The 24,094-nt window shown below is 42.6% G+C and overlaps 1 protein-coding gene across 4 annotated transcripts in view; it reads right to left on the reverse strand.

Annotated features, from left to right (window-relative positions):
- Nucleotides 1–24,094, reverse strand: part of ELMO1 (engulfment and cell motility 1) — a 457,219-nt gene that overhangs the window by 261,625 nt on the left and 171,500 nt on the right. For all 4 annotated transcript variants that reach the window (XM_065884097.1, XM_065884095.1, XM_065884098.1 and 1 more), the window contains one exon: nucleotides 18,014–18,118. In XM_065884097.1, the coding sequence (XP_065740169.1) occupies nucleotides 18,014–18,118 (105 nt within the window). The remainder of the gene's footprint in view (nucleotides 1–18,013; nucleotides 18,119–24,094) is intronic.

Raw genomic sequence — 24,094 nt, forward strand, 5'->3', positions numbered from 1 at the left:
GAGGTTCATAATAGACCTCGAATTGAACATTAATCAACCAAAAAGAAATGCTGCCTGCACTTTGATATCGTGCAACAAAAGCAGGATGTGTGAAATACAGCAAGCAATCACATCCACACGCTACTGAAAAGTCCTCCCTTTGAGTATGAAGTAGCAGCAAGAGGGGAAACGATTAAATAACAGTGTATTTGTGCCTGTGCCTGCACAGTAACCCTGACGTCACTGGAGGAAGCCTAGGCAACAGCTCTGTTGACTGTTCCAAAGGCCAGAGGACAGCAGGAAAGATTCCCTAGCTGATGCCTGCATCAAAGAAATAGGGCTGGAAGACCTCCTCTCCCAGGCCAGTACGTGTCTTCCTGGGCCCAAGGATGGTACAGGTGTGTGTGAAGGCACCTGTAGGCATCCCCAGAGGCTTGGAGAGGTAATATCTGGTTTATTTAAAGCAACGGTTCCCTAACGGAAGCATGCATTAGAATCATCTGGAAGCTTACTAAAACACAGATTGCTGGGCCCCACCCCCGGAGTTATGATTCAGCTGTTCTGGGACAAACCCAAGAATCTGCATTTCTAACAAGTTCCCAGGTAATGTGGATGCTGCTAATTTGGGGCCACACTTTATGGACCACTGCTTTAAAGTTATATCACATCTCTACTTCCAGTTTCCATCATTAGCAAACCTCCTGTTTTTCAGGACGTGGAAAGCAATGAAAGTAGACAGAAGAAGAAATAAATCTGAGTTTTTTGGGTTTGTTTGTTTGTTTTTTCTGTGACTAATAAAAATATCATTAGTAAGAGTTAAAATCCATAGAAAGAGAATGCAGACTGGTAGTGGCCAGGGGTTGGGGGGATGGAGAATGCGAAACAACTGCTTAATGGGTACATGGTTTCCTTTCAGGGTGATGATAATTTATGTCTGGAACTAGGTAGAGGTGACGTTTGCACAACATATCATGAATGTACCAAATGCCGCTGAATAGTTCACTTTGAAATGGTTAATTTTATGTTGTGTGAATTTTGCCTCAATTAAGAAAAGAGTGAATACCTATGGACTGATGACCATGTGCAAACTCTCAAGTGTTTAACTCCTTTAGTCCTCATAAGTCATCAAAGCAGGACATGTTGCAGATGAGGAAACCGTACCTTGGACATTGAATAACATGCCTGCTGTCCAGCAGTTTAAATGTGATGTGCCAGCATTCTGAGTCAACAAGCAAGACTTCTATGTGATCTCTATACTGTGGTTTGAACTGTTTCTTGGATGAAGTGAAATGTGTCTATTTCAAACTGGGGTTTAGGACTGACCAGATGTGGGCCCTAGAGCTGATGGTCTGGAAATGGCCCAGGATGCCAGTCCTACAGGACACCCAAGGACAGCCACACCCAAGGACAGCTTCACACCCAGGGAGTGAAGCATGAAGGGCTTACAAATTCCTTCAGTATACACCGATGGATAAGGCCTCCACTGCATACTGCTTAAATGCGAATCACATGCCTTTCCTTGCATTTATTTGTGAAAGCTCACATTTTTTTTTTAACATCTTTACTGGAGTATTATTGCTTTACAATGGTGTGTTAGTTTCTGCTTTATAACAAAGTGAATCAGCTATACATATACATATGTCCCCATATCTCTTCCCTCTTGCATCTCCCTCCCTCCCTCCCACCTACCCTCCCTATCCCACCCCTCCAGGCAGTCACAAAGCACTGAGCTGATCTCCCTGTTCTATGCGGCTGCTTCCCACTAGCTATCTACCTTATGTTTGGTAGTGTATATATGTCCATGCCTCTCTCTCGCTTTGTCACAGTTTACCCGTCCCCCTCCCCATATCCTCAAGTCCATTCTCTAGTAGGTCTGTGTCTTTATTCCTGTCTTACCCCTAGGTTATTATATTGCAGATATACAAAGGACAACCGTAAGTTGGCTCAAGCTTTAAAGCGCTCACTGATCACCTGAAGATCTTGTTAAAATGCAGATTCTGATCCAGTAGCCTGGGGTAAGCCTGAGGTCCTGCATTTCTAACCAGATCCCAGAAGATGCTGCTGCTGCTGGTCCAAGCACCACATTTTGAAAAGCAAAATACTATACTCCCCCAAATCTACCACGGAAATTCTAGCCCCACTCTCCTCCACACCCTTTGATTGATTCATTTATCCAACAAAGCTTTTCTTTAAGCCTTGATGATTGCTAAGTAACTTGCTGGATGCTAAAAATACACATATGAGTAAAATACCATCTTTAGGGGCTTGCAATCTACTTGGAAGACATGGGGATGGGATTTGTAGGGCGCACAGACTTTCATTTGCTATGTAACTCTTCTGTGTCCTTCTAAATTGTTTGCATTTTTTACAAGGAAGTATGACTCTCTGGGGTGAAGGTTCATGTGAAATGCAGTGGGCAGGCAGGCTAAGCTTCATCAAGAGGATAAAACTTGAAGGAGCAGAAACTAATTCCAGACTCTCTTCCGAGGCATCTTTTTAACATTCCAAACCAGAGGTGAGCTATGGACTGTAATAAAGATTAATTGCAACTGGGAAATGGATACCGAATGAAGGCAGAGAAGCCCCTCTGTACCTGGGGCAATATTAGCAATAAATCACTCGATCACAAGTCAGAAGTTTGACTCACTCAACGTTGCATCACTGAATACAAATGCCTCCTGTCTCCTTCAATGGAATACAAAGACACCAAGATGTTTGGCATTGTCTGACAGTCACCGTTGGATGAAAAATTAGCCTTGACATTTCTCAAGCCTGATTTCTTACTGAGAAATTGTCACCACTTGTCTTAACAGTTATTGCAGTCTTAAAGCTATGTTACACTCACATATATTTGTCTGAAACATATTTGGATGTAACTCACTTTACTAAACAAACACATTTTTGGAGAGCTAGTGATAAAATGGATTCCTGTAAGTCACATCACACCTGACTTTTTTTTTCATTTTCTCACTTGGTTCACAGATTTACAAATTCACTCTGGTTTGGGAGAATGGACATGAGGGGATGAAAAGGTGAGGAAGAGAGAAATATTTTCCATCACCCTCCTCTGGACAATAATAATCTGCCTTTGCAGAAACATTTTCAAACAAAAAAATGTCAATTTTCCAATTATACACATATTAAATTAGCTACAATGGAAAAATTATTTATTGGAACCTAATTAAGAAATTAAGCCATACATTGTTTTACTTCAAGTTAAAGGCATGTGAAAAGGAAATCTTTCTTCTATTAAATCTCACTTTTTAAAAGGAATTTATCTCATTATATCTAATTCTATATAAGCATCCCAAATTTTGGCTAATTCTGCCAAACGAGAGATCTCTGCTGTGAGACAGCCCTCCTACAGGGGTAGGTCCATATGTGATTCCTTCTATGGGCATTGCTTCCCCTGACACCCGTCCACCCCTACCTCCCCTCCCGTGCCTGTCTAAATTGTCCTTCTCCTTTGGCCCCAAGCCAGTGTCACTTTCTTCATAAAACCTAATGCAATCCCTTTGTCTAAAAACCCACAGTCCTTTATCTGTATCTTTCTCACAGCAATTCTCACTTTCTGCTCCAAATTGTGGTGAAATACATGTCTTACTTCCCCTGGTGGGGTTGAGCCCTTGAGGTCAGGAACCGTAACTCAGTCACCTGTGAATTCCCCACACCGCAGCATACATTAGGCGTTTATTAATGAACAATGAACACTAGCTTGCCTGGTTTTTTTTTTGGCTGCATTGGGTCTTCGCTGCTGCGCGTGGGGTCTCTCTAGTTGTGGCGAGTGGGGGCTACTCTTCGTTGCAGTGTGCGGGCTTCTCATTGCTGTGGCTTCTCTTGTTGTGGAGCACGGGCTCTAGGCACATGGTTTCAGTAGTTGTGGCTCTAGAGCGCAGGCTCAGTAGTTGTGGCACACGGGCTTAGTTGCTCTGTGGTATGTGGGATCTTCCCAGACCAGGGCTCGAACCCGTGCCCCCTGCATTGGCAGGTGGATTCTTAACCACTGTGCCACCAGGGAAGTCCCTTGCCTGGTTTTAACTATTATTTTATACATTCACGTGCATCCTGAGTTCCAATTACCTCCTTATCCCCTGTCATCCACATTCCCCATTGTATTTCCCTGTGGATTTTATCAGAAGCAATGACTTCTGTGATGCTCCCAGCAACCTCTGACCTCACCCTGTCCTTTGCTGAGGGGGTGCTCAGGACCCAGAAGTTACCTGGAGTCTAGCCGTGTGGCTAGGAATCCAAGCTGTGGAGGAAAACTCATTTAGAAACTCTCTGAGTCTACTGTTTGTGCAGGGAAAACATGCCCAGATGAAGGACAAACTCAGAAGGGAATTCTCTCTGGGCCAAAGCCCACATATCAGAGGCCTGCTTAAGGAAACTGCATACTCACATTCTTTGGGCATGGGGAAAACAAACATTTATAGCAAGTTGGAATATGGGGAAAATGTCCTTAGTTGCATGTTTATGGAAAACACTTGGCAATTATTTGCTATAAACACTTCCTGTGATGCTGAGAATGAAAACCAGCAGGAAAAATTGTCTGAGATGATAGGAGGCCAACTTCCATAGCAAAGGAACGTGCCCCCCACATACCCCTCACGCTCCACTCCTCAGCCTCCTGCTGCCATTTAGGGGGACCCAGAATCTGGGTTTGCGTGAATGGGGGCAGGTTCTCTTAGTCATTTTCTTATACAGAACCCATGTCTACTCGTGTAACATACACTTATTCTCACGGCTTTCATAACTAAGATTTTAGGTGAGGCTTGATACCATGTAGCTCATCAGTTCTAACAAACTGTGGCCATTTCAATGACCCCACCCATTGAAAGGCAGATTTCTTCCAAGTCTGATTTCAGTTTTGATTCTCTGACAAATATCACATATGGCCATGAAGGCCTTCCGAGGGGAAAAGAGAGATGTAACACTGGTCAGGGATTCGACATATCAACTCTTTAATCTTTCGTTTAGCGAATAATTTAAATGTCCCAGTGCTAGACAGTGAGGACAAAAGACCAAAAAAAAAAAAAAAAAAAAAAGAGGAAAAAGGTCTCTGCTCAAAAATGTCATGTTTGAGAGAAATAATGATCAAATAATAAAACGTGTTATTATATAATTCCAAGTTAAGTCAGTGCTATAAAGGAAGTAACAAGGAAAGAAAAGCAATAAAAGAGGAGCCTTCAGGATGAAGTCCTAAAGAATGAATGACAGTTACGTGGGCAAGTAAGTATGGGCAGAGAAAAGGGGGGCTGAGATAAGAGGAACAGCATGTGCAAGAGCCCTGTGGCACAAAAGCATCACCATTCAAGAAATGAAAGTTCAGTCAAACTGACTTCCCTGATCTTGGTAATCACAAGTTTGTAGACAGGTATGAATGACATATATCAGGGTCTTCTAAAAGCCACCAAGTTCAAGGACGCTTGTACTTATGTACAGAATAGCATTTGATAAACCAGCCAGAGAGAAATTAGCTGTTAGGGCTGTTATATCTGTTACTAACAGTGTTTCAGTTGCTCTATCAAATGCAAGAAAAATATTGTCTATGATTTATATTAAATTTTGGAATCTTGGGTTTTACCAAGGCAGAGGAAAAGTTGATAAAATTAAGGTCAATGTAAAAATAGTTACCTGACAGTGTCAAACACTCCTGGGTGTACCAGGTGTATTGCCTAGCTCTGAAGGGGAAAGCTATTTTTACAGAATACAATGAAACATTCAGGAACACTACCACCTAAATTCTATTATACCAATACAAATTGCCTTCTGATTTGGTAGGCAGATTGCTAATACTGGCTGGACTCTGGTCACATGAATACAATTTAAAAATGAAAGTCAGCAGTGATTCACCCAAGTATAAGCATCAGCGTATCTGGGTCAAGCCCATTTTGGGCCACACCAATATAACTGCTAATTTGGTTTCCATTCCAGAATGCACAAAGGCCAGAAGGACAGCTGCAGTCAGGGAGATGATAGCATAGTCCAGATAAAAACCTGTTCTGTGGTATCTTACCTTGGGGTGACTGGCGATCCAGCCAGACGGCAGAACACCAGAACGCACTCAACTCAGATACTGATTTAACAGATATGTGCTGAGTGCCTTCTGTGTGTCTGCCACTGCGCTGGCACTGGGGCACAGGAGAGATGCAGTACACAGTCCCTGACCTCATGGAGCTTACACATTTGTACAGGTAAACAGGAAATAGACACAAAGGTAAATTTAGAGTATGTAAACAAGCATTACATTTGGAGCAAAATGAAAGAGGTAAGATGGACAGGGAGGTAAGGGATGAAATTATGGCTTTATATTTGCTGGTGAAGAAAGGCCACACTGAGCCTAGAGCAAGTGAGGGAAGAAGCTCCCTGGCTAACTGGGGAGCAGATTCCCTGGAAACGAAGAGGCAAGTATAGACATACCTTGGAGGTATTATAGGTTTGGTTCCAAACCACTGCAATAAAGCGAATATCAAAATAAAGTGAGTCACAAATTTTTTGGTTTCTCAGTGCATATAAAAGTTATGTTTACACTATACTGCAGTCTATTAAGTGTGCAAACCAATTTCATCTTTAATTTAAAAACACTCTACTGCTAAAAAATGCTGACCAGCATCTGAGGCTTCACCAGCATCTAGGCCTAATCTTTTTGTTGGTGGAGGGTCTTGCCTCGATGTTAATGGCTGCTGACTGATCAGGGTGGTGTTGCTAAAGGTTGGGGTGACTGTGATAATTTCTTAAAATGAGACAACGATGAAATTGGCCCCATTGATTGATTCTTCCTTTCACGAACGATTTCTCTGTACCGTGCAATGCTGTCTGACAGCATTTCACTCACAGCAGAACTTCTTTCAAAACTGGAGTCAGTTCTATCAAACCCTGCCACTGCTTTATCAATTAAGTTTATGTAATAGTCTAAATCCTATATTGCCTTTTCAATAATCTTCACAGCATCTTCATCAGGAATAGATTCCACCTCAAAAAACTACTTTCTTTGCTCATCCAGAAGAAGTAACTCCTCATCTGCTAAAGTTTTATCATGAGATTGTAGCAATTCAGTCACATCTTCAGGCTCCATGTCTAATTCTAGTTCTCCTGTTGATTCCACCACATCTGCAGTTACTTCCTCCACTGAAGTCTTGAACCCCTCAAAGTCATGCATGAAGGCTGGAATCAGCTTCTTCCAAACTCCTGTTAATGCGGACATTTTGACCTCTTCCCATGAATCACAATGTTCTTAATGGTATCTAGCATGGCAAATCCTTTCCAGAAACTTTTCGGTTTACTTTGCCCAGATCCATCAGAGCAATCGCTATCTATGGCAGCTATAGCCTCACAAAAATGTATTTCTTGAACAACAGGACTTGAAACTGGAAATTACTCCTTTATCCATGGACTGCAGAATGGATGTTGCGTTAGCACGCACGAAAAAAGCATTAATCTCCATCAGAATTCTTGGGTGACCAGGTGCAATGTCGATAAGCAGAAATATTTCGAAATGAACGTTTTTTTCTGAGCAGTAGGTGTCAACAGTGAGCTTAAAATATTCAGGAGACCATGTTGTAAACAGATATGCTGCCATCCAGGTTTTTTTGTTCCATTTATAGAACACAGGCAGAGTCAACTTAGCATAACTCTTAAGGGCCCTAGGATTTTCATAATGGTAAATAAGCATTGGCTTCAACTTAAAATCACCAGCTGCATTAGCCCCTAACAAGAGAGTCAGCCTGTCCTTTGAAGTTTGAAGCCAGGCATTGACTTCTCTTCTCTAACTATGAAAGTCCTAGATGACATCTTCTTCCAATAGAAGGCTATTTTGTCTACGCTGAAAATCTGTTGTTTGGTAGAGTCACCTTCATTCATTACCTGAGCTAGATCTTCTGGATAACTTGCTGCTTCACCTTGCACGCTGATGTTACGGAGACGGCTTCTTGCCTTAAACCTAATGAAGCAAACTCTGCTAGCTTCAAACTTTTCTTCTGCAGCTTCCTCACCCTCGCAGCCTTCACAGAACTGAAGAAAGTTGGGGCCTTACTATGGATTAGGCTTTGGCTTAATAGAATGTTGTCGCTGGTTTAATCTTCTATCCAGACCACTAAAACTTTATTCATATCAGCAGTAAGGCTGTTTCACTTTCTTATCATATGTGTGTCCACTGGAGTTGTAGTTTTATTTCCTTCAAGAAGTTTTCCTTTGCATTTACTATTTGCTGTTTGGTGCAAGAGGCCTAGCTTTCGGCCTATCTTGACTTTCCACATGGCTTTCTCACCAAGCTTAGTGATCTCTAGCTTTTGATTTAACGTGAGAGACATGAGACTCTTCCTTTCACTTAAACACTCAGAGGGCATTGTAGGGTTATTAACTCGTCCAATTTCAGTATTGTTGTGTCTCAGGGAATAGGGAGGCCCAAGGAGAGGAAAAGAGACGGGGGAATGGTCAGTCGGTGGAGCAGGCAGAACACACGTGTTTATCAAGTTCACCATCTTATACCGGTGCAGTTCGTGGTGCCCCCAAACAATTATAATAGTAACATCAAAGATCACTGATCAGGGCTTCCCTGGTGGCACAGTGGTTGAGAATCTGCCTGCCAACGCAGGGGACGCGGGTTCGAGCCCTGGTCTGGGAGGATCTCACATGCCGCGGAGCAACTGGGCCCGTGAGCCACAATTACTGAGCCTGTGCGTCTGGAGCCTGTGCTCTACAACAAGAGAGGCCGCAATAGTGAGAAGCCCACGCACCACGATGAAGAGTGGCCCCCGCTCACCGCGACTGGAGAAAGCCCTCGCACAGAAACAAAGACCCAACACAGCCATAAATAAATAAATAAATTTTTTAAAGATCACTGATCACAGATGATCATGACAAATGTAATAATTAAAAAGCTTGAAATATTGCAAGAATTACCAAAATGTGACAAAGAAACACAGAGCGAACGGATGCTGTTCAATAGACTTGCTCAATACAGGTTGCCACAAACCTTCAACTGGTAATAAAACACAGTATCTGTGAAGAGCAATAAAATGAGGTATGCCTGTACCAGGCCCAGAGGTTGGAATCACCTGGGATGTTCAAGGTAGATAGAATGTTATGAACTGCTCTGTGTCCCCCCAAAATCTGTATGTTGAAGGTCTAAGCCTCAGTCTCCCACGATATGACTGTATTGGGAGGCAGAGCTTTTAAAGAGGCAAGTAATTTAAAATGAGGACATCAGCATGAAGCCCTAATTCAGTATGACTGATGCCGCTATAAGAAGAGAAAGAGACACCAGGGATGTGAGCGCACAGCAAGATGACTACGGGAGGACACAGCAAGTAGGCAGCTGTCTGCAAACCAAGGAGAGAGGCCTCAGGAGGAACCAACCCTGCAGGCACCTTATCTCAAACTTCTAGCCTCCAGACTGTTAAAGGATATATTTCTATTCTCTGAGCCACCCAGTCTATAGTGCTTTGTTATGGCAGCCCTAGCAAACTAATACTGAGGTTCATCAACTTGATGAAGAACACCTATAAAAACTCTACAGCTAACATCATACTTAATGGTGAAAAACTTGACTCTTTCCCCCTAATATCTGGATATTCCTTCTTACTACTACTATTCAACTTCTTATTGTAAGTCCTAGCTAATGCAATAAGAAAAGGATATAAAAAAGTATAGAGATTGGGAAGGAAGAAATAAAATTATTGGTGCACAGATGACATGATTATTTATCTAGAAAATTTCAAAGGAACAACAACAATAAAACCTCCTGTAACTAACAGGCAACTATAGCAAGACTGTAGGTTATTGGTTTCATTAAATCAAACAAAGTACCACATTAATGCAAGATGTTAATAATGTGGGAAACTGTGTGTGGGAGAGGGACAAAAGGGGATATGTGGGAACCCTCTGTACTTTCTGCTGAATTTTTCTGTATCCCTAAAACTGCTCTAAAAAATGATGTCCATTATTTAAAAATAATTAAAAAGCCAGTGAGGTCTATAACACCTTCCAGTTCGCGAGACACACAGAAGAGAGGGGATTCCCAGAACTCTTTCCCGTCTTAAAGGGACAGGCAGATGTGAAGGACAGCTCTCGGAACTTCTGCTCTACAACATGGCACAGCAGTTACAGCAGAAAGGGGAGAAGCCACAGCAAACCCGCAGCACAGCAGCTACTGAGCTCTCCGCAATGAAGGTAGAAAATGCACAATTAAAGGGGGAAGCTTGGTCAATGACAGCAGAAAGGAGGCAGCTTGTCACCGAGAAGGTACTCAATAAATATCTGTTTAACTAATTTAGTGAGACCAAAAAAATGGACAATGTGGACTGAGAAAGAATCAGTTTGGAGAAACAATGGGAAGATATTACTGGGTCTAAGATAGAGACCCCAGGATAGCCGCTGTTGACTAAGGGTTTTGCTGGTGCCCTAACGAGGGACAGTATCATCCACACATAAGGTTGTCTGTAGTTTCTAACCTTGTAATTCACACTGGGTCTAGGTTTGCACTGTGTCGACTGCATATAGTTCATTCTATTGGTTGGTTACATTTTTTCTCAAGCAATCCATCAATGTGTTTTAAAGTCCCACTGTGCTTTAAAGTCCCACTGTGTTTTAAAGTTTAAAAAAACAGAAACAAAAAACCCTTCAGAAAGCTAAGTAAAAAATTCTAAACCTAATACCCAGCTTGGGCTGGTAGCAAAGGAGAATGCAATAAGTAACTACCATGTTTTAGACCTGCTTCAGACTCCAGGTACTGAAGCCAGTACCAAACGAACTCAGATGGCGAGAACTCAGAGTACAAGCACTGTTACATCCAGCAATCATTAATGGATGTGGAACCTGACTTCCCTCCCTCCGATGATGGATCTTCTGAGATAAAACCAAGCCCATGCTGAAAAATGATCTCATCCTGAGGCCTGAAGCGTTCCATTCAAATCACTGGTTTTCGAAGTCAGAAATTCTGCTTGCCAGCGCAATTAGTAAAAATCTAATCACATATATTCAGACTCTCAGGGGGTCCTGATTGTTTGGCAATAACACTTGGTTATTCACAATCAACAAAATTAATGCCACTATTTTTAAAACAAGAAAGAAAACTACATAAAAACAAGCCTCCAGGGGCTTCCCTGGTGGCGCAGTGGTTGAGAGTCCGCCTGCCGATGCAAAGGACACGGGTTCGTGCCCCGGTCCGGGAAGATCCCACATGCCGCGGAGCAGCTGGGCCCGTGAGCCGCGGCCGCTGGGCCTGCGTGTCCGGAGCCTGTGCTCCGCAACAGGAGAGGCCACAACAGTGAGAGGCCCGCGTACCGCAAAAAAAAAAAAAAAAAAAAAAACAAGCCTCCAAGCCGTGGACCTTGGTCAAAGAAAGAAAAAAAAATTAGAAGTAAAGAATAAAGTATTTAAATGAATTATCAAAGATTCATTTTAAAGTCCCAGCAAGGCTTTGCCTTGAGATCCTTGTTATTCTATGGATTTTGTGCTCCAGATCACCTAGAAGGAAAATGTCACTCAAACAAAAAAAAAAAGGTTCCTTTACATGAAACTGTGTGTTTAACTGGCAACATATAATTTCATTTTAAAAAAATTAGGAGCAATTGCTGCTGAAGCCATTTCAGGGACAAGGGGAGGGAAGGATCTGTCAGCACTATGGGAACAAAAAAAATGATGTGCCACCAAGCTTAATTCCAATCATTTGCTTCATAGTTAAGTTTAATTACACATTACACACTGTCTTGTAATTATGTCGCTTGGGAAACTGCCAATTTCCCCCTTGAAATGTTAAAAGTTCCTTAATTTATTTTAAAGGCTCAGCATTGCCTCCATCAGCACCCCCCTTGGTACATGAGGGATACTTGGTCTCTGTCCCCCTTAAAGGGCAGCAAGAACTCCATTGTGCGGTCTGACACACAGTGCAGAGGGCTGACTGTGCTGAGAGCGCCAAGCACACTAGGCCTCTGTATTTATAATAATATCTGATGACTTTTTTTCTTTAATATTTACAACCAGAGAATTTGAGAAGCATGCCTAATCTTTTCCTCTGCACTTGGGAGGCTGAAATTAAAGTCCTTTAGTCTCAGCAAGGGAACAAATACACAACACAAGATGAAGAACCTGCTCTCCGGGAGTTGACAACAAGGATGGAAGGACAGCAAACATTAAGTGCAGAAATATGAAACCCCCAAGAGAAGGGACAGTAATCAAGTACAACTTTATGTGGAAGAGGAAAAGGCAAGTAAAAGAAGTTAAGCACCTACTGTGTGTTGACAATGCATTCAGAACTTCACAAAGGTCATCAATATCATGGCCACCAAGTCAAGCCCCTCAAGTACCAGGCAGATAACTAGAATTCATAAAGCAGCCAGACAGAATATAATAGGGAGTCCTGGGGTTCACGGTTATTTGGAAAAGGAGTTCAGGTAATTCAAATTCTCTTCCCTTTAAAAATACTGTGCCAATTGAGCAAAATACATCCTTAGAACTTACTTGAACTGTGGCTGCAACCCCTATATGAATCTATGAACTCCTAAAATGCAGAGTGTGGACACTGGAAGCAGACTTTTGTCTTAAATTCAGCTCTAGCACTTCCTTCGCTGTGGGTAATCCCTCCTGTGTGTCAGTTTCCTCATCTACAAAATGGAAATAATAACAGTGTCAACCTCACAGTGGTGCTGTGAGATATTAATGAAAGTGTTTAGCATACTTGTTATCTCACAGCAAGCTCTATGTTTGCTATTGTAACTATGTTTATGCCCTCTGACACAGGAAAAATTGAAGAGTTTCCCTAGAGTAACTTTGAACTTGAGGTGGGCCTCAATGGACAGAGAGATCTACATACCGGAAGAAGGGGGGTACCAAAGCTACCTTATCTTCCCACCTCTGGGAGCACTGAAGAGAAGATTACAAATAATGTATGTGAAATATTCAAAATACAGTAAAGACTTAAAATATGGAAGCTTTTCTCATGCTAAATCATCTCATAGCATTTTCTTGTCAGTACTGCCTCAAGAACAAGGCCTCTCACGTCCCAGCAGTGAGTTAGGGTCTAAACCATTATTTCTCCCAACTATTTGTAAAAAGTATTGTTTATTATGTACGCATCACGAGGAGGAAGAAAGGTTTTAAAATAGTGTAAACATACTTAAATTTTTTCATCTGTTTAAAAATGGCTACCATAAATGAACCTTGAGAAAACAACTCTTAGGTACAAATAGCCGTCTTTTCCCATAATCTTATTTACTTGACATATTATAAATATGTCTGTTCTGATTTAGTATGATACTAAAAACACATGTGCCCTGGCTCACAACTGCATAAAACCATTGAAATAAATCTTGCTTTTGAAGGCATTTCTATTTTCCCTTCTCAGGAAATTCATTCTCTTCTATCACAGTCACCAGTCTGCAAATATATTCCAACTGGATGAGATGTTGACTGTAAATTTTGAGGGATGTTGAGGCAAAGAACTTCAGGGCACATAAAGAACAAGCCGTTTCCAGAATTTACTTTTAATTTTGTTACTAGAAGGCTTGAGATCTTATAAATTGTGTAATTAGTTCGGAGACAACCTCATTAAGGAAACACTGGGAGTTCCCTGGTCCCTAGTGGTTAGGATGCCAGGCTTTCACTGCCGGGGTCTGGGTTCAATCCCTGGTTGGGGAACTGAGATCCCATAAGCCGCGTGGTGTAGCCAAAAAAAAAAAAAAAAAAAAACATTTTACTTATAACATAGCACCACACCAAATAAAATATACAAAAAGGGTCAAGTTTGTTCTTTTCCATATTGACTCAACATCAGAATATTTCTCTAAGAAGTAGTGCCACTGTTTAAGATTAGGTCCCTGGGAAACGAAGCAAGTCCTAAGTGATCGTGATGTGGTTAAACAGTATGATAATTTATAAAACAGTGAAATGTTTATCTGCTCAATATAGTGTAGAAAACTGCAAATAAATATCAAGTAAAACAGTTTTATGACTTGATAGATGTGCCAAGGATAGGTCACATTTAAAAATTCAGAAGAAAATTTTAAAAAACCCAAGAGGGAAAAAAGAAAACAAGATAAAACGAAACAAAACAACAAAAAAAATTATACTCTCTTCCTTTGCTTGCTGTTCTATATTCTGTTACCTAAGAACTAGACCCTGCCGTTCTTATTGACCACCACTGCCCATATCTCACTGCCTACTAGAAACACCCACCTGGACAGGTGTCCCATATGCATATAGTATCTGGATGTCTCCAAATGACCAACCCCTCAGACCCACAGATCTAGTTCATCAATGACACCACCATCCATCCACTCAAGCCAGTATCTCCTTTTTCCTTGGAGAGAGTCTAGTTTACCTTAGCTCCAAAATAATTCATTCAAACTGCTTCTCCCCAATGTCACAGCCACTAGCCTTATCAAGTTACCATCATTTCTTTATAATTTCCCCAATTTTATTTTTGCTGCTAGTCTTGATTTCTCACATTTGTTTTCTGGCAGGAGAGTGATTTTTCTAAAATTAACTCTCATCATCTTTACTTAAAATAGTTCAGAAATTCTTCACTGCCTTTGGGCTAAGGCACAAGCGAGCACCTTAATACGGTGTGGAGGGTCCCTAATGAACTAGCCCACATTTGCCTCCCAGGCCATGATCGTATTTGCCACTCCCTGTCTTAACCATGCTGTACTATTTGTGGTTCCTTGAACAAAGCACACACCTTTATGCCTCTGTTCACATGTTTCCCTCTGCTTGGAGCACGCTCTCACATCCCCCTTCCCCTTACCTGATAACTAGTACTATCCAACAGGCCTTAGTGTAGATGCCACTTCTTTCTCTTTTTTTTTTTTTTTTTTTTTTTTTTTAAGGTATGCGGGCCTTTCATTGTTGTGGCCTCTCCCGTTGCGGAGCACAGGCTCCAGACGTGCAGGCTCAGCGGCCATGGCTCATGGGCCCAGCCACTCCGCGGCATGTGGGATCCTCCCAGACCAGGGCACGAACCCGTGTCCCCTGCATCGGCAGGTGGACTCCCAACCACTGCACCACCAGGGAAGCCCTAGATGCCACTTCTTGAAGGAAGTTTTACTGACCTGACTCCCACATCTGTGTTTATGACTCTCCTCTGTGCCCCCAGTATCACTCCTGCCCAATCAAAATCCATTCTAAGTGGCTTGGAAAGTGCTGGCATTTAACTCTTCCTCCAACTACCCCTCCTTCCATCGCTAGACAGTAAAATCCTCAATGACAGGACTCATGAGTGACTTGTTCCTTGGGGAATCTCTATCCCCTCCCTCACTGCAGGCCATTTGATAGTTACTCAGTCAGTAAACATGTGCAGCTTGAGTGCCTGAAAAAGAAAAAAGATCCACAGACAGAGTCGTGAGGATTATGTGCATTTGATGGGCAGGCAGAGGGAGAGAAACCCATCAGAGAGACTAAGAGAAGCAGCCAAGGAGAGAACCAAGACAGACAGCAAGGGCTGCAGGCAAAAAGGGAGAACCAGCCAATGGAAAGTGTCCAGTGTCGACGGGAGGACAAAGAAGACGAAGGAAGAGGAGAGGGCTCCCCATGTAGCAGAACAGCTTCTAGAAAGTGATGGGTGCAAAGTGTTGAAAAGTGAGCAGCAGGTGAGTTAGAACATGGGGTAAGAAGACAACTTGGAAAAATATACATTGTTTGAGGCAACAGGACAGCTGGAGGGCATGGGCGTGCCAAGGGCAAAGAGGGAATGTGTGTGTGTGTGTGTTACAATTCCTTTTGAAAATCTCAACCATAAATCTGACTGGCAAAGTGAAAAGTGAGACTATAGATTTAGGTACAGAATACGTGTTTATTGAAAGAAAGATATAAATAATAAATGAATAACTGCATTCAGACAGGAAATTTACCTCATCAAAAAAAGGAAATTTTATCAAAATGTAAACTTATTAAAAAACCAAGAGCCCATCTTTATGTTTCAGAAAAGACAGCTCGGCTCATAGATCAAAATTTAATTAGCTGTCTGGGATGACCACTTTCATTGTCTCCATCACTATCTCACTACCACTGGGACATCTGTTTTCATAGTCACCACAAAGCTTCCTTGCAGAATGCCTCAGCTTTATATATGATCCCCTAACCCCATTCATTCATGTAAATAGCTTTAGCTTTCCATGCAGCATTTAATGGTCCCAAAGTCAGATGGGACACAGAACACATTAGGAAAGGAACACTTTCAAGAAAACATTCCTTTCTCAGTCTAACCAGAAAGAAAGTGCATGTGGACAAAAAAGTCCATACCTTTCTTTTCAAATAGGATTTTCTTTTTAAGTTCCCATCAGATATAAAGTTCTGTCAGGTTGCCATGGTATTAATTTCACTTATGACAGTTTAGAGAACACATTGAAGAAAATGGGATTAAAATATTAAATTACTCTTCTTGAGACGTATGCTTCTTATGCAATTAACAGTACATTCAGAATCAATACTCTCTAACTTTAGAAACATTCATCCACAAACATTAATCAGGTAATGCTAAATTCAATTTCTGCTAGGCTTCTTCTTTTCACACTCAACTCTCCGAGGCTATACCACAAGGTATCTCAAAAATATTAATTTACTTACTGTGAGAGCAGATTACATTCCTAGAAAAAAAATCTGTGCAATAAATATATACACATATAAACCAAATTAAACTTTTATGAAAAAACAATTTTCTTACGGAAAATTGCATTTCTAATCAAATACCTGAGAAGCACACAACACCATTCAGAGAAATGCATAAAATCCTTCATATAATTAAAGTACAAATAATGTTTTAATATAAGTCAAAGCTTGTCAAATTGCATATATAGAAAAACAGATGAAGTTAAAATATAGTGCTTACAGGGAATTCAGACCTGGCATGACTTTTTTTTTAAAGGGGTCATTACTGGGTAGGACAATTTTTCATGGTGCAGACTGTCCCATGTTTTAGAGGGCTGTGGCCAGTAGCACCCCAATGGGCATGATGACTACCGAAAAAACATGCCCACATATTTCCAAACGCTCCTTGAGGGACTAATGCTCTCTAGTTTGGAGAAGAAACTATAGCCCACTCAAAAGGAATCGCCCCATTTGCATTACCAGGTAACAACAGTGCCAGGTCTTGAACCCTGGTCTCCAGAAAGCCAGTGTCAAGAGGGAGCCAACAGAGAATATCAGAGGCACAGGCTCATACCTTACTCTGATTTCAGCTTTACTCTTCCTGCATTACGATATTCATTCATCGAATATTTCCTAAGTTTATATCTAGTCATCATTTTAACCACTTGCCAATGCCCTTGTCCCATTTATTCATATCCTCCTTCATCTCAATCGTGGATCTGTATCCCTCGCCCGACTGAATCTGGGCTCCTCTCCCTAGGGACAGGGGACAGGGGTCAGCAAAAATCCAGGGCCTCCAGTGGAGCAGCCTTGACTCGAAGGCCTTCTCTGTCACTGTCCCTATGCTCCAATTCATTCACACTTTGTCCTTCCCGCCCCTGCTCTGCATAGGCAGGTGGCTCCTTCTGTTTTCCTCAGCCCCACCCACAAAGGCATTGCCTTAGTAGCTGGAGTTTCACTAATCTGTTATGAAATGAGAGAAGGCATTTCTCGTCCCTCCCCGTCCCTCCCACACTTCTCTTTCTGTTTATCTGATTGTATCTCCAGCATTAGATTGAACAGAGCAGTGCTAGACAGAATCCTGGGCCTCTTTTCAAGAAGCCAAGTAAGTGTAAGTGGTTTTCAGTAACGTTGGGATCATGCAGGTTTTTGGTAGATAGTTTGCTTCTCTTCTTTGTTATTTAAGGCTAAGAGTTTTTGTCATAATCAAATGAACTATATAAAATATTTTTCCAATATCTAATATATTTTTAAATGTCATGTGAAAAACTTAAAAGTTAAAAATCCCTATTTTGGTGCTCTTTAATTTCATTTAATTTTCATTTTTACTTTACTAAGTGACAAAAGCCAATCTGTGGGGCCACTCATCTAAAAGTAATCCCTCCATATCCGTAAGTGTGAAATTCGAATTCAGTAGGAACCCTACAATAGCTGAAAGGGGCTGTGCGCTTACCCGAATGTAGGCATCCTGGTGGTGCTTGGCAAAGTAGAGCATATTGTCCAGAGCTAACATCCCAGGAGGTGTCTGGGTAAAGTCCATGGCAGGGTTGACATGATTCTGTGATTAAAACAAAATGTTTGATCAGGTTAATTCTTCAGCAGATTTCACCAGACGCCAGAGGTCTGATTTCCCTCCAGAAGACCAAAGTACCACAAGGCAAGCTCCGAATAATCAAGTAGGATGACATTTGCTATCTCCATGTGAACCGATCAGGGTGGCAATGAGGGCTTCCTTCTACAAGTGGAGCAAAACCAGCTTCTTAGACCCAGGGTTGGGAAACTCAACTGAAGATCGAAATATGGGATTATTCTTAGACATGTGACACTGCAGGAAAAGAAAATAATGTAAAAACTGTATTTTTACATTATTGGCTGTGCTTTAGCAGAACCAACAGCATTTGGGGAGAAAAACCTGGGATGAAGCCACATCTCTGCCATTTACCTTTTTTCACCTTAACTTCCTCATCCTCGTGTGTGAGGGTTAGGTGTGGACACACCTGTCCATGGTGTTTGTGAACTTTCCAGACTTACACAGTCTGTAGGTCTCTGAGCACAGGCACTCTATAAAATTCAGAGGTCCACAGGGTCCTAACATCTGCCTACTTGCAGGGAGTGTTCTGGCCTTGTGGTCACCCACACTGTGCCAAGAACCACAAAGACAAACAATAGTTATAAATATGCCCAACAAATTCTCCATATGCTGGAGATCACTCAGTAAACACCACGAGACCCCTATTCAGGGCAGTAAACCACTCTCCACCGCTAATTGTCTAAAATGATGACCAAGATCTGTCCTGAAAATTCAGATCTAAATGGCTAATCATTTAAGGGAAGTCATTCTTATGCTCAAGAAATGGAAAAGTTAAAGAGATATTAAAGAAAACTGCTCTTACCTCATAATCTAGGTAATTTTTATGAAAGGACATATTTTTGTTTTCTTCCTGAATATTTTTTTTTTTTTTTTTACCGGTACGCGGGCCTCTCACTGTTGTGGCCTCTCCCGTTGCGGAGCACAAGCTCAGGACGCACAGGCTTAGCGGCCATGGCTCATGGGCCCAGCCGCTCCGCGGCACGTGGGATCTTCCCAGACCGGGCACGAACCCGTGTCCCCTGCATCGGCAGGCGGACTCTCAACCACTGCGCCACCAGGGAAGCCCCTGAATATTTCTTAATAAACAGCTTGGCTCTCTGATTTGCCAGGGAAATTTTGGTCAGCTGTAATTTTTTCTAATTTAAGTACAGGAAGGACATTTTGTTCACTTGTTCAAGGTTCAAACAACCCACACTTTTCTACATTATTCAAGAGTACACAGAACCTGTCTTTTGCATGCTGATTTGAAATTTTTTTATGAGCTAATAAACATCTAAAATTATAGGACAGTGGTGCTGCCTACTGGCCACAGTTCCACCATTTCCAGAGCACTCCTGTCCATATCTGTATGGGTCAGTGTAGTGACTTCGATACTTTATTTTAGCATTTTATCCTGATTTGCTTGTTAAGATGCTGGAACATTTTTAAAATACAAAAGTATACTACTTATGATAAGAAAGATATATTTCATAAAATAAATATAATTGTAACAAAAATGAAAATCACTGGGCACATCAAATGCAGTGGGTTTCAGCTTTAATCTGATACTCATTAGTGTAAGAGGCTCAGGCCTGTATTCAATAGTGAGGGGAAAATCAAAATGCTGGAAATAAACGATCAGAGATTTAGTCTCAGAAGTAACTTGCAATGAAAGATTTTATGATATTTTCAGTTCTTAAGAAAAGAAGAGGAGACGGGGGAAGATGGCGGAAGAGTAAGACGTGGAGATCGCCTTCCTCCTCACGGATACACCAGAAATACATCTACACGTGGAACAACTCCTACAGAACACCTACTGAAGGCTGGCAGAAGACCTCAGAGCTCCCAAAAGGCAAGAAACTCCCCACGTACCTGGGTAGGGCAAAAGAAAAAACAGAGACAAAAGAATAAGGACGGCACCTGCACCAGTGGGAGGGAGCTGTGAAGGAGGAAAAGTTTCCACACACTAGGAAGCCCCTCCGCGGGCGGAGACTGCGGGAGGCGGAGGGGGGAGCTTCGGGACCGCGGAGAGGTGCACAGCGACGGGTGTGGAGGGCAAAGCGGGGAGATTCCTGCACAGAAGATCGGTGCCGACCGGCACTCACCAACCCGAGAGGCTTGTCTGCTCACCCGCCAGGGCGGGCGGGGCTGCGAGCTGAGGCTCGGGTTTCGGTTTTGGACGGAGCTCAGGGAGAGGACTGGGGTTGGCGGCTTGAGCATAGCCTGAAGGGGTTAGTGCGCCACGACTAGCCGGGTGGGAGTTCGGGGAAAAGCCTGCACCGGCCGAAGAGGCAAGAGACTTTTTCTTACCTCTTTGTTTCCTGGTGCGCGAGGAGAGGGGTTTAAGAGCGCTGCTTAAAGGAACTCCAGAGACGGGCGCGAGCCGCGGCTGAAACCGCGGACCCCAGAGACGGGCGGGAGACGCTGGGGCTGCTGCTGCCGCCACCAGGGGGACTGTGTGCGAGCACAGGTCACTCTCCGCGCCCCTCTTCCGCGGAGCCTGTGCAGGCCGCCACTGCCGGGTTCCCGGGATCCGGGGACAGCTTCCCCGGGACAACGCACGGCGGGTCTCAGGCTGGTGCAGCGTCACGCTGGCCTCTGCCGCAGCGTCACGCTGCCTCTGCCGCCGCAGGCCCGCCCCGCACGCAGTGCCCCTCCTTCCCCCATCCCCCAACCCCCGGCCTGAGTGAGCCGGAGCTCCCGAATCAGCGGCTCCTTTAACCCCGTCCTGTCTGAGCAAAAAACAGACGCCCTCCAGCGATCTGCGCGCAGGGGCAGGGCCGGGTACAAAGCTGAGCTCCTGTGAGCTGTGAGAGCAGGGAGGAGAGGGGGAGGTCTCTCCCGGCAGCCGCGGAGGTGGCGGATTGAAGCTCCACAATCAACTTGATGTGCCCTGCATTGTGGAATACCTGAATAGACAGGGAGTGATCCCAAATTGAAGAGGGGGAATTTAGGAGCGAGATCTGTGATTCTTTTCCCTTTTCCTCTTTTTGTGAATGTGTGCGTGTATGCTTCTGTGTGAGATCTTGTCTGTATACTCTTGCTTCCACCATTTGTCCTAGGGCTCTATCCATCCATGGTTTTTTTTAAAAAAAAAAAATTTTTTTTTCTTAATAATTAATTTTAATTGTAATAACTTTATTGAACTTTACCTTCGTTCTTTCTTTCTTTCTTTCCTTCCTTCCTTCCCTCCTTTAGACAACGAATCACCCCAAATTGAGGAGGTGGTCTCTGGGAGCAGGATTTATGATTTTTCCCCCTTTGCCTCTCTTTGTGAACGTGTATGTGTATGCTTCTGTGTAAGATTTTCTCTGTATAGCTTTGCTTCCAACATTTGTCCTAGGGCTCTATCCGTCCATGGTATTTTTAAAAAAAATTTTTTTTTCTTAATAATTAATTTTAATTGTAATAACTTTATTGTACTTTACCTTCGTTCTTTCTTTCTTTCCTTCCTTCCTTCCCTCCTTTAGACAGCGAATCACCCCAGGTTGAGGAGGTGGTCTCTGGGAGCAGGATTTATGATTTTTCCCCCTTTGTCTCTCTTTGTGAACGCGTATGTGTATGCTTCTGTGTAAGATTTTCTCTGTATAGCTTTGTTTCCAACATTTGTCCTAGGGTTCTATCCGTTCTTTTTTTTTTTTTTTTTCTAAATATTTTTTAGTACAATAACTATATTATACTTTATTTTATTTTTACTGTATCTTCTTTCTTTCTGTCTTTTTTCCTTCTTTCCCTCCTTCCTTCCTCCCTTCCTCCCTCCCTCCCTCCCTCCTTTCTTTCCTTCTTTGCTTCTTTCTTCCTTCCTTCCTTTCCTCCTTTCCTTCTTTCTTTCCTCATACTTCTACTAATTCTCTCTACATTTTCTCCTTCTTTCCCTCCTTCCTTCCTTCCCCCCTCCCTCCCTTTCTTTCCTTCTTTGCTTCTTTCTTCCTTCCTTCCTTTCCTCCTTTCCTTCTTTCTTTCCTCATACTTCTAATTCTCTCTACATTTTCTCCTTCTTTCCCTCCTTCCTTCCTTCCTTCCTCCCTCCCTCCTTTCTTTTCTTCTTTGCTTCTTTCTTCCTTCCTTCCTTTCCTCCTTTCCTTCTCTCTTTCCTCAAACTTCTACTAATTCTCTCTACATTTTCTCCTTCTTTCCCTCCTTCTTTCCTTCCTTCCTCCCTCCCTCCCTCCTTCCCTCCTTTCTTTCCTTCTTTGCTTCTTTCTTCCTTCCTTCCTTTCTGCCTTTCCCTCTTTCTTTCCTCATACTTCTACTAATTCTCTCTACATTTTCTCCTTCTTTCCCTCCTTCCTTCCTTCCTTCCTCCCTCCCTCCCTCCTTTCTTTCCTTCTTTGCTTCTTTCTTCCTTCCTTCCTTTCCTCCTTTCCTTCTTTCTTTCCTCATACTTCTAATAATTCTCTCTACTTTTCCTCCCTATTATTCTGAGCCATGTGGATGAAAGGCTCTTGGTGCTCCAGCCCAGGAGGCAGGGCTCTGCCTCTGAGGTAGGAGAGCCAACTTCAGGACACTGGTCAACAAGAGACCTCCCAGCTCCACATAATATTAAACGGTGGAAATCTCCCAGAGACCTCCATCTTAACACCAGCACCCAGCTTCACTCAACGACCAGCAAGCCACAGTGCTGGACAACCTGTGCCAAACAACTAGCAAAACAGGAACACAACCCCACCCATTAGCAGAGAGGCTGCCTAAAATCATAACAACGCCACAGACACCCCAAAACACACCACCAGACGTGAACCTGCCCACTAGAGAGACAAGATCCAGCCTCATCCAGCACAACACAGGCACTAGTCCCCTCCACCAGGAAGCCTACACAACCCGCTGAAACAACCTTAGCCACTGGAGACAGACATCAAAAACAACGGGAACTACGAACGTGCAGCCTGCAAAAAGGAGACCCCAAACACAGTAAGATAAGCAAAATGAGAAGACAGAAAAACACACAGCAGATGAAGGAGCAAGATAAAAACCCACCAGACCTAACAAATGAAGAGGAAATAGGCAATCTACCTGAAAAAGAATTCAGAATAATGATAGTAAGGATGATCCAAAATCTTGGAAGTAGAATGGACAAAATGCAAGAAACAGTTAACAAGGACCTACAAGAACTAAAGATGAAACAAGCAACGATGAACAACGCAATAAATGAAATTAAAAGTACTCTAGATAGGATCAATAGCAGAATAACTGAGGCAGAAGAACGGATAAGTGACCTGGAAGATAAAGTAGTGGAAATAACTACTGCAGAGCAGAATAAAGAAAAAAGAATGAAAAGAACTGAGGACAGTCTCAGAGAGCTCTGGGACAACATTAAACGCACCAACATTCGAATTATAGGGGTTCCAGAAGAAGAAGAAAAAAAGAAAGGGACTGAGAAAATATTTGAAGAGATTATAGTTGAAAACTTCCCTAATATGGGAAAGGAAATAGTTAATCAAGTCCAGGAAGCACAGAGAGTCCCATACAGGATAAATACAAGGAGAAATACGCCAAGACACATATTAATCAAACTATCAAAAATTAAATACAAAGAAAGCATATTAAAAGCAGCAAGGGAAAAACAACAAATAACACACAAGGGAATCCCCATAAGGTTAACAGCTGATCTCTCAGCAGAAACCCTACAAGCCAGAAGGGAGTGGCAGGACATACTGAAAGTGATGAAGGAGAAAAACCTGCAACCAAGACTACTCTACCCAGCAAGGATCTCATTCAGATTTGATGGAGAAATTAAAACCTTTACAGACAAGCAAAAGCTGAGAGAGTTCAGCACCACCAAACCAGCTTTACAACAAATGCTAAAGGAACTTCTCTAGATAAGAAATGCAAAAGAAGGAAACGACCTATAATAACGAACCCAAAACAATATAGAAAATGGGAATAGGAACATACATATCGATAATTACCTTAAATGTAAATGGACTAAATGCTCCCACGAAAAGACACAGATTGGCTGAATGG

This window comes from Phocoena phocoena, chromosome 9 (genome assembly GCF_963924675.1).
Source record: "Phocoena phocoena chromosome 9, mPhoPho1.1, whole genome shotgun sequence".
NCBI classification, from domain to species: domain Eukaryota; kingdom Metazoa; phylum Chordata; class Mammalia; order Artiodactyla; family Phocoenidae; genus Phocoena; species Phocoena phocoena.